We start from the raw sequence: 11,822 nt of genomic DNA on the forward strand, positions 1-11,822 counted from the left end.
GCGCAGCTTGTAAATCAAGCCGTTATGCCAGACTTTATCGAAAGCTTTCGCTATATCGAGAAAAATAGCAGCTGTATTGCTGTGAGAAGGATCCCTAAGGTTGTATCGAGCTATGTGCTCAACAACACGGTGGACTTGATGTATGGCGGAATGTTTCTTTCTGAAACCGAATTGCTCATTGCAGAGCAGAGAGTCGGCCTCTACCACCTCTGAGAGTCTAACGAGAATGATTCTCTCGTAAATTTTACCTAAACAGCTGAGAAGGCTGATAGGTCGATAACTGGACGGGATATTCCGCGGCTTATTAGGCTTGGGAATGCCTATGACTATGGCCTCCTTCCATTCGTCGGGGAATGAGCACGACTTAAGAAGGGAATTGAAAATAATGACCAATAGAGATATGAACTGAGCCGGTAGGGACTTGAACATTCTATTAGACAATTTATCGGGCCCCGGGGCCTTCCTATCTTTGAGGTTTTTGATGATGACTTTGACCTCGTCTTCAGAGGTCGGGCGGAGCGGTTCCCCTTGCGGGGGCGTCAGCGCCCATTCTGCGACCGCGGAATCCACACGCGCAATGTGGCTCGGATCGCAGGGCTGACTACTCGGGGTACATTGAGCCTCAAAACTGTCAGCGAGACATTCCGCTTTTTCGGTGTCATTGGCGGCAATTGAACAATCTGACCTAACTAGAGGAGGCATAGTCGAGAGACAATCGACTCTAAAAGCTCGCGACAGCGCCCAGAATGCCTGGTGTGATGGAGCGAGCCCCTCGAGCTTCTTATCCCACGACTCACCGCGCAGAAGTTCGAATTCGAATCGAACTCTCCTCTTTAATCTGTAAAATTCCCTACGATTGTTGTCAGTCGGCTAGGTATCGTGTCGTCGCATAGCTACGTTCCTGCGTCTAATCAATCGCCTGAGCTTTTCTGAGATATCAAACCTACCATCGGGCAAGTTTGTTACCTCTTTCGAACAACTCTGGATTGTATTTAAAATATAATCGGTAAATTTATTCGCCGCGTCTATCGCTAGCGCCGCGGAGTCGGCGATGCCAGGTATTAATTCCTTAAGAGGGGATTCATTTGAACGGAGGAGCTTTGCAAATCTCCTCCAGTCGACCACTGTTTTGGTGGGAGGGCCTGAGGGGCGCTCGTCACCTAACTTGAGAATGACAGGACGATGGTCCGAATCTAGGTCGAGAATGGTATCTATTGAACGTTGCGACAGTGCAACGTTCGAAAGTATGGCAATATCGAGTACATCGCCTGTGCCGAGGACACTAAAGCGAGTGGGAGAAGGCGGGCCTATAACACAAGCGTTATATTTCTCTGTGAAGGCTAGAAGCCTCTTGCCGCTGACATTAGTCACCGACGAATTCCAAAGTCTATGTTTGCAATTGAAATCCCCGATCAGAAGGACCGAGTCTCCCATACTAAGTAGCGCCAAAATGTCGCTTTCTAATAATTGCCTAGACGGCGAACGATAAACTGAAGCTATAATTAAAGGCTGATGGCATGTGAGGAATACCTGACACACCGACGCCTCGGCTGCTTCGAGAGACGGAGGGTCGAGTGGTATACAGTGTAAATTCTTCTTGTAATAAATCATAGTGCCTCCACCGTGGGTGGCTCTATCATTTCTTACAATCCTGTAGTTCGCAATGCCAGGACTACGAACAGCAGGTTTAAGAAAAGTCTCCTGTATACATAAGATATCTAATTGATGGGCGTGCGCGAAGGCGCTCACAGCCTCTTTTTGGCGTTTGACACCGTTTGCGTTAAAGGTCGCTATTGACAGGGCTCTAGGTTTAATACGCGCGAGTTGCGAGTCAGCGGGCCGTGGGGTAAATCTATTTATGACCGCCATTGGAAAAATTTAAACCGCGACGAAGCCTTGAATGGCTTCGATGAGATCTATATGATCTATAATAACTTGAGCGCGATCGTCGGAACCGTTCGTGTTCCTAAGTTTCGCCGCGAGGACTTTGATTTCTTTGAAATCAAAACATCTAGCGAATCTTAGCACAAGTGCTAAGTCGCTAGCGTTAGAAGAGGGGGCGGGCGCGGCGCGGGAATGCGCGGGTGCGGGCGCGGGCGCGGCGCGGGAAGGCGCCGGGCGCAAGGGCGCGGTCGCGGTCGCGCCGGAAGGCGCGAGCGCGGGGCGGGGAGCCGCTACCTGCGGGGTAGGCGGCTGTACCGGTGCCGCGGCGAGGGCGACGACCGGTGTAGGTGCGGGTTTAAACCACGCATTCTCTTTAGGGAGAGGGGCGGGCTCGTATTGAGTAGGAGCCGGCTCCTTTTTATTGGATCCTTTTTTTTCGGCTTTTTGCCTCCGCGCCTAGTGCGTCTGCGCGGCGCGCGGGAACATCCGCGATAGTTCGCGGGATGGCCCTGCGTCTCGCATAGCACGCAGCTTGGGGGCACAACGGGATCGGGGACTTTGCGGGGACAATCCGCAGTCGCGTGATCGTCTAGGCACTTAACGCACCTAGGCCGCGCGAAACAATTGCGGGCAGAGTGCCCGTATAATTGGCAGCGATGACACTGCCCTATGAGACCCCTCGTATGTGGGGGTTCGACTCTGATGCCGGTGAGAGAACACACCGACCTCAGGTTGAAAATTTCCTTTCCCTCCTTAGTGAGGTCCAGGATAACAAGAACAATGTCGAATTTCGCTTTAGTGCGAGAATTGTATAGACGGTGCGCCTGGCGCACGGGGAAGCCCTTGCGTTTGAGATCGTCAAGGACGAGATCGACTTCGATCTCTTTTGGAATGCCCTTAAGGACGACGCGCAGTTGGCGCTCGTCCTCCAGGGCGTAAGAGTGGTACCCTATCTGGTACTCACGAAGGAAAGAGGTGAGTTGTCGGTGTTCCGACGAAGACCTGACTTGGATTTTAATACCTACCTGCGTTAAACGCGCGGTAGTGTATTGAATATTGTGGCTATTAAGCCACTGGGATACTTTTCCCCATTTGTGCTTATCTTGCACATAAATGGGTGGCGGCGGTTTAATACGGGGGGCGCGGGGCGCGCGGGGGGAGTCGTCCTCTTCCCGCTCAACCGCAGAGGCGGGGGCAGGGGAGGGGAAAACCGTTAAGTCGTTCGCGCGGGAACGGCGGCCGTCGGGCTTGTTTGCCTTTTTGGGCGGGGGGGGGGGGCCTTAGGGGCCCTGGCCTTACGCTTGGCCGAGCGTGATCCGACGGTCTCGAAACCGTCATCGTCCGAATCGGAGGACAGGCAAGTGCCCTCCTCCATCTCTACCTCAGACTGGATCGGTGTAGGGGCACGAGAATGCTCCCTCGGCGGGGCGACTCCGAGGTCGCAAGGCCCACCGGAGAACATCGGCTCATCATCGGCACTCGGGCCGGCAGCTGAAGGCTGCATATCGGCATCCGGGCCGACCTCTGGCGCGCTAGGCGAGCTAGGCGCATCATGTCGCGTTTGCGCGAACTTCATCACGGCGTTGAACGCCTCCCCGTGGAAGGTCTCTAAGTACCTCAGCAGCTCGGAGCTACTAAGGCCGGCCATGCTTTGTCTCTCCCCTCACCTTGCGGCGAGGGACGGGGTGTGTGCTTTAAGACTAACACTATATATAACAAGCAAAATCTACCGTCGGTGAACGGTAGGTGAGTACCTATCTAATAGCAACTGTGTATCCACTTACTGAACAACAATCCGGACGCTGGAAACGAGCGATGCGGGACTCGGCAACCACAGGGCAACGCAGCGCAGCAGGACGCCACGCAGCTCAGCAGTCGCAGGAATCCGCAGCACAACACTAATATAAATACAGTATCACTTCGACAAGGGATCGAAATAAATATAATAGCCCAATTGTGCGACCTCACCGAAGCAAGGCCGAATCGGATCTGATATTGTTTTTAATAGTAGCTACTTTTAATATTATTTACCTCAGGATATATTTATTTTTCTTTCAGAAAGTAATTTTTTTTAGCTTCTCACTGCGTTCTGCATATATCAGGGTAGGCAGAGCCATGCTAGATAGTGAGAGGCACTGGTCTACCATGGTCTCCTTTTGCGATTCTGTGATGGCATTAAAGGAGGCCGCGGAGCGGGAGCGCGAGTCCAGCGCGAATGCAGGCCCGCTCCGTCGTCGTAGGCTAGGGAATAGGAGAAGGCAGTACGCTCATCTCCAACTCCCCTTACCCTAGAGAGTCACCAATAATCTGACGGTGGTCCGCTACAGGCGGGCTTTCCACCGAGTCGCCGTAGTGGAATGCGTGAGCGATCCTGCGGCGTCTTGCTTAGGTGGGTAGGTCTCGCTGGGTTTTAGTGGGTAGTATCGGGTTCATTCTCCGGTGAGCCCCACAATACCGCTCTGTCGGTCTGCGTAAACTGCATTACCCAGCGTTAAAAAAAAAAAAAAAAAAAAAAAAAAAAAGGGTAGGCAGAGAGAAATTAGTGTTAAAAAACTCCGTTTCCTGCTTAATTTGAGTGGCATAAATCTACGTCGAGCTTAGTGACTGAGTGAGGAAATGTAAATAAATCAATCCTCCGAGTGGGTATAGAACATATCTATTATATAATATTTATTTAAATTTATATTTTCATTTTTTCGCTCTGGTGTCGAGCCGAAGCGCGACGTTGAGTTCTGCCACTTAAAACGCTCCCAGATTAACTTAAATGTTGTAATTCCAGATTTCGGCGGAAAGTAGGGAACGCAGTGTCTTAACACTAGGTTCCATTTACCTACCCTGCAGTGTGTCAGTAAGTCAGGTTCGTGTTGTACACGATAACAAGGATCTGACTGACTTCCACCACTCAATATTCAATGAAGAATGCGCAGAAAGTGGGGAAAACAATGTCTTAACACTAGATTCCATCTGCATCCTCTGCTATATGCGGGGTATTAGATATAGCATCAAGGTAGAAAAAAACTTAATTTACTTTTTACTTTTCTGTATCCGTAACCTCCGGACAAGCAGAACCGATTATTAAGAGACTAACACTAAAGGTTTGAGGAGCAACATAAAGGCTATTTTCATACAATAAATAGTTATTTCAATTTAAAGTACATTGTTCGACAAAATTGCTACTTTGTAAAAGAGTTATTTTATAAAACTGTTATATTGAATTGGCCACATCTTTACTTTTCAATGTTTTGTTGTTTGATATTGTTTGTAAATTATTATCTGAATGGTGATAGAAAAAACTTAAAATTATATGATTATAATATAGGCCGAGATTTCAAGATTTAGGATTCTCCAATCTCCAATGTAAGTGGCTACCCTCTCAAGCAGCCACGTACATGTACGTTGAAATTTATGAAACGATCGATAAAAACACTTAAATTTCGATTTACTTTATACATCCATTTCAATACATTTTTAGGGATTTGTAACTCAAAAGGAGTAGAACGGAACCATTATAGGATCACTTTGTTGGCCGTCTGTCACGACTATTTTACTTGAGATTGTGTTGAGGTATCAATCTCAAATTAATATCAGATCAGGTTTACAGTTTCTTGGAGTACAGTAATTAAGCTTCTATTACAACTCAATCAAAACATATAAGCATTTACGTATCGTTTTTGCTTCATTTTGTATGGAATTCACCGTGTAATCAAAACCTATTGTGTAAGTACATCCAGTAGACCTACCAGTTATGAAATTTTGTATGAAGTAGATTTATAAACTTATTTATTTATTTATTTACACTTTATTGTGCACAATTACACATTAAGAAGAAAAAGGAGAAAAGAAGAAGACTTATATTTGTACTTAGTTCATTTCATACCAAATAAGTGTATATGCCTGGAAACTTAAGTTTCTTAACATTATTCGCCGCATCATCAAAATTTATAAGGTATTTGGGAAATCCCAATCACAACTCTGAAATTGGTACAGAACTCTCTGTGGGCGAGTCCAACTCGCGCTTGGTTAATTTTTTCTTACATACACTTAAATAAACATTCATATATTTTAAGCAGGCGTAGCCGCAAACGGAACGCTAATTTGTAACATTTTTGTCTATCTGTCACTTTTAAGCAAACCAGATTGGTCAGGTCAGATCAGGTCCCTCTGTTTGAAAGAGTCAAGTTTTGATAGTTTTTTTACAATAAATGTTAGAGACTGAGATCCCAGGGCCCCCAGGCACAGAGTGCTGAGGTGCTTAAAGTATTGCTCCAGACACTTGCAATATATTTATGGAAACTTTATCGCATCTGAGAGGATGATTGGCCCATCGGATTGGTCTGGGTGCTTATACTCGTATATAAAATTTTGGCTTGCTAGTGTAACGTAGTTTGCCTCAAAATTTTAGCTTTTGTTAAAATTTCGTCAGGTCTGGGGGCCCTGAGATCTTAGGTTATTAGTATTATTGACAAATATATACTAAAATACTTCGAGGATTAACTAGAATATCTTATTCTCTTAAAATATATGATCAAATAATTAAACTACTAATTGCTTTATTTAATGTATATTTCGATGTTTGACATACGAAAATATATTAACCAACTTAATATTTTATTTATAAATTATTTCGAATTTTTTGGTTAACTCATTAATAATTTCCTCAATAACTTTTATCAATTCGACGAACAGTTTTATTAACTCTTCCATATCTTTAAGCGTTTTAGTAATGCTTAGACTAAGACTTTGCAAATCTTGTCTCTCTTGTAGAATCATTTTATTGACTTCCTCTTTGACTTTATCGAATGCTTCTAAGTTCAAGTGCTTGTTTTTAATTTCATCAATGACATCTAAGAACTCTTTGAATATATTTTCCCGGTCGTTTTGCACCTTTTCAGCGGTTTCGTTAAATTTCTCATCTAACAAATAATCTAAAATAGATTTTGTATGTTCCTTTGAATTTTTGCTTTCATTTTCAGGATTTGTTAGAACTTGTCTGGAACGCCGAAAATTTAGTTCTAAAAAATTAGTTAAATATATATCTTATAAAGTAAATTCTAGAAAATTATAATAAAAAAGTTCAAAGATTAGATATACAATAATTAAGTAGTTGTTGTATTTTATAAATGTTTTAATAAAGTAAACACAAACTAATATTTACTAACATACCGCTCATGCAACGTTGACATTTACGACCATAATCTGCAATTAATTGTGATAACCGTAATAGTAGGACATCTACTTGAATGTTTAAATTTTTTACAAGGTTTATTTGTTCTAAAACAGTAGAAAAGTTTAATTTCTCTGTAAAGTGATGATATTCATCTTGTAATAGTAAGATTTCGTAAAAAGTTCCACTCATTTTTTGTAGCCCCTTTTCTCGTAAAGTATTTGTAACATTTTCAAATTTTTCCCGATAGTTGGCATCTTGGTGAGAAAATCGATTGGTAGATTCATTATTAAAGTTTTCTAGGAATTGCGACAATCTCTCCTGTATTGTATCGTATAAGTCCTTTAAAGAGCTGCAGACGTAATCTTTTTGAATACTTCTTCTAAATATGAGGTGATCTAGGGCTATAAAACGTTAATGATAGTTAGAAAGTTCATTAAAATATACTTATAATGCAAGTACTAGTTAGCTAAATAATTGACATAAAAATGTTATGCATCATTCTACCTTCGTTATCATTAACTTCTTCACAATTGATTTCACACATAATTTTGTATCTCTGCATTTTTTTTTTTAAATGATAGAATGTTTTATTTTTTTCTTCATGTTCATGGGATAAATCTGAATTATCTTGCAATAGCTTTTCGATTTTTTTGACATCTGGTTCTATACTGTCCCTTCTGAAGCGACTCAAACTTTCTAGTACATGCTTAAAATGTTGTGGGTGGCTTTGTAGCCATTCTTCAAATTGTTTTATATCTTTTAAATAATCATCACGGTGTTCTATAGCGGTAGACTGATATTTTTGCCGAATTTTTTCATCAATAGACAATTGTTGGTAAATGAAATTGATTAAAACTTTAATATCGCTTCTGCTGTGCAAACTTTGATTATTCGGACAAGGATCATCTACAGGAGCCAAATCTAATGAATCTATAAAAATATTCAACTTAAGTTATTTATAAAATTACGAAACAAGTACTTAAAAAAATTTACTTATCATACTTGCGTAAAGGTTACTTATTCCATTTTCACTGTTAACCAATATCTTATTTATATAATGATAGTTTTGAATAAAATGTCAAATTGTATTAGATTGTATTAGACTTGCTAGATGTTATCTTACAAATATGTTTAGATATTTATAATATTTAATGCATTAATATTTGTATATAATTTTATTGTCCATATCCTATCCAATTCTTACTCTGATTTCTATTTAAGCGATAATACCGCCGATTGTACATTTAATTTTTCGTTTGTATATTTTTTCTTTTGTTATTTTCTTTCTTTATTACTATTCTTATAGTTTTGTTTGGTGTACAGTAAATAAATTTTATTTATTTATTGAAAATGTAAAGAAATATTGAGTTGACATTGGTTATACTTACTCGTATTTTTTAAATGATCGTCATGAGATTGATTACTCGGCCTATTTTGAATTCCATTTTGTTCGACTTTATTAATATTAGAATCCACCAATTCATCAGCAGTTTCTTGAAAAATAAAGAAATTTTATTTATTTATTGAAAATGTAAAGAAAAATATTGAGTTGACATTGGTTATAGTTACTCGTATTTTTTAAATGATCGTCATGAGATTGATTACTCGGCCTATTTTGAATTCCATTTTGTTCGTCTTTATTAATATTAGAATCCACCAATTCATCAGCAGTTTCTTGTAAAATAAAGAAATTTTATTTATTTATTGAAAATGTAAAGAAAAATATTGAGTTGACATTGGTTATACTTACTCGTATTTTTTAAATGATCGTCATGGGATTGCTTACTCGGCCTATTTTGAATTCCGTTTTGTTCGACTTTATTAATATTAGAATCCACCAATTCATCAACAGTTTCTTGTAAAATAAAGAAATTTTATTTATTTATTGAAAATGTAAAAAAAAATATTGAGTTGACATTGGTTATACTTACTCGTATTTTTTAAAGGATCGATATGAGATTGCTTACTCGGCCTATTTTGAATTCTGTTTTGTTTGACTTCATTAATATTTGAATTCTCCAATTCACCAACAGAAAAAAACTGCGCTAGGTATATGACGAAAGCTAGCTTGAACAGCATTTCGAAGTTGTACAAAAAATTGTACAGCAATCTTTTTATACGCACTTTTTTTTAATTTTAAAAACGCCAACAATTTGCCACATTACTTCAGAAAAAATATATAAGTGACATTTATTATTTACTACTCAAGTACCAATATAAGATAACACACCCAACAAATAACGTAAGTATGTTATATATAGGAAAATGCTGTAACCATAATGGAAAAAGGACTGCGGCGAACCAATTTTATGGTATTTAATTCAATACTTACAATTTTAATAAATATATATGTTACCGGTAATCTGTATTCTGTACAATACCTTTTTTTTTCATTCATTTTTTCATTCATTTTCATTTTTTTAATCACAAATCTCCAAATAACTTCTGAACTACTGAAAATCGGTGCCTTACCCATAGACCACCGTTGAACCTTCGATCGAGTTTCACCTGTATATAAATATAAAATAACCTACTGCTTAATGAATTAAAACTACCTATTATGAGTTTTTTGTTGCAAAGATATATTAATTTTCAAGAATATAGTTACGAGTATTTAACGTGATTATGTGGCTCATTTAAGGGTGTTAGGTGTTTGGGTGGTAGGACAGGGGTGGGTGACGGGAGGCCGGGACAGCGGGGTCAGACGGCGGTGTTCAAGGTGAAGGCCATCCTGCTCGCCGGCACGCATATACATAATATCTAAATATGTACGTAGTATACGCATCCCTCGACTCACCTTAAATATTTTGCGAGGCTATTCAATGGGTCGATTATGCTATAATATAATTAAAAATTATTAATATGTTTTAGTTTAATAATAGTCATTCCCCATATTATAATTTATTTACTTACAATTGTAGAATGAAATTTAGGATCTCCCTAAAAATACTTTAGTGTTATATGTAGGTATTTACGGGTGTTTAGACGCTTTTATATAGCAAATTTTCCGAAGTTTGGTCCTAAAAGCAACATTACCAGATGCATTATGGTTAAAAAAAACATTTTTGATTTATTGTATATAGCTACACATGTATTTACGTGCTTAATTACACAAAAACAATTCAACAAATTCATCTAATATAAACAAACTTATTTAAAATTAATAAAAATTGAAAAACTTTTAAAATTATATTCACAAACCACCAAATATATATCTGAGACCTAAGCGAATGCTCGTGACGGTCATCAAACAATGGATTAAACGAACTAAGCGTGAAGGGCGATACAGACAAGCATTCGCCTATCTATTACATAATTAACCGTAGATAACAAAAAAAACGTGAAATCATCGTTTTTCATTTATCCAACCTATTGAGTACTATGCTTGGAGTATCTCTTAAGGATCCAATTCAAAATAAAGTTATCCGACAGAGAATCAATGTTACCGACATAGCCCAAAGGATTAGCAGGCTGAAGTGGCAAAGGGCTGGTCACATTTATCGCAGAACCGATGACCGTTGGGGGAAGCGCGTTCTAGAGTGGAGACCACGCCTCGGCAAGCGTAACGTTGCACGTCCTCCAGCTAGATGGGGTGACGATATTCGCAAAGTGGTAGGCAACGGCTAGATGCAGAGAGCTGAAGATCGAGCTTAGTGGCGTGCTATTGGAGAGGCCAATGTCCAGCAGTGGACGAGGACATGCTGATGATGATGATGATGATTGAGTACGACCTACGTGTCTCCATTCAAGAGTAAGATAAAGTAGTAGACAAATTTTCTTCTTAACATCTGATGTGTTTGAGCTTTTATTTTTTTATTTCACTATATCCTAGTGTTAAGAAATTCCATTTCCTACACACCATTCAATCTTCGCAACATTGCGTGCTGAATTGCGTAACTTAACGTCGCGCTTTGCCATCAGACATGTCGCTTTGTTACCAGAATGATGATGCACTACGACAACGGTGGCTTCTATTTTAAAATAATATGAGAAAATAATACTGAATTTTTTTCGCGACACGTTCAATAATTACTATTTTGATTGCCCAGATACAAAAATAAGCTCTAGTTTTGTGCTTGGTACCTAACCAAAAAACAGCACAATATAATGTAGAAAATATTTTTATTTTTTATTGTATTATTAAAATAATAAATAAATCATAGTTAATAATAAGAAAATAAAATATAAAGAATAGAGATAGTAAAAAACTCATAATATTTTATTTTAGATAAAACCAAATAGTTGCTCTTTATTTTCATAAAATTTAGTCATCTATCTAATTGCGTAGTACGTAACTACGTTTCTGTCTGAGTATTCGTGCGCTAAATGAAATGATGATGGTAATGCGTTGTAGACTGCGATTTGCATACGTACCAAATGGCTAGACTTATTGAGCATTTATTTATTAAGGCTGATTCAACGATGTAAATAACAGCTAGTGTGCTATTTGCATATACCTATCTGGTCTCGCATTTAGGTAGTGTTGAGACACTCTGTTTTTATAAACAACACTTATTTATATATATTTATATTTTATATATTATATTATATATTTATATTTTATAAACACACTTCCGTTTTCCACTTTCCGCCGAATTTTGGAAAGATTGTCTCGTTACCAGAGCGAAGAAGTGAAAAAAATATATATTTCATTCTCCCGAATGAAATCGAACCCGCAATCGTCGCGCTTACAGACCCCCATTTGTGCCTTCGCACCACGAAGCCCTTGATGTAATGAAATATAAGAAATAAAAGCGAAAAATTTCAAGAA

The 11,822-nt window shown here is 39.3% G+C and overlaps 1 protein-coding gene across 4 annotated transcripts; it reads right to left on the reverse strand.

Moving 5' to 3' along the window:
- Positions 1-6,402: 6,402 nt before the first annotated feature.
- Positions 6,403-9,193, reverse strand: LOC146537673 (uncharacterized). 4 transcript variants are annotated; one of them, XM_085187825.1, is made up of 7 exons: positions 8,983-9,183; positions 8,802-8,906; positions 8,621-8,725; positions 8,440-8,544; positions 7,556-7,981; positions 7,048-7,452; positions 6,403-6,896 (listed from the first exon to the last, which is right to left on the reverse strand). In XM_085187825.1, exons 1-7 carry the CDS (start codon positions 9,128-9,130, stop codon positions 6,493-6,495), a joined length of 1,698 nt encoding a protein of 565 aa, XP_085043951.1. In that variant the 5' UTR covers positions 9,131-9,183; the 3' UTR covers positions 6,403-6,492. The 4 variants fall into 4 exon arrangements, with proteins under 4 accessions (XP_085043951.1, XP_085043952.1, XP_085043954.1 ...); XM_085187829.1 differs by having other exon boundaries at positions 6,740-6,874; positions 8,983-9,193; XM_085187826.1 differs by lacking the exon at positions 8,621-8,725 and having other exon boundaries at positions 8,983-9,186.
- Between the last annotated feature and the right edge of the window lie 2,629 nt (positions 9,194-11,822).

This window comes from Heliconius melpomene, chromosome 7 (genome assembly GCF_056956725.1).
Source record: "Heliconius melpomene rosina isolate 202511_hmr_F chromosome 7, ASM5695672v1, whole genome shotgun sequence".
NCBI classification, from domain to species: domain Eukaryota; kingdom Metazoa; phylum Arthropoda; class Insecta; order Lepidoptera; family Nymphalidae; genus Heliconius; species Heliconius melpomene.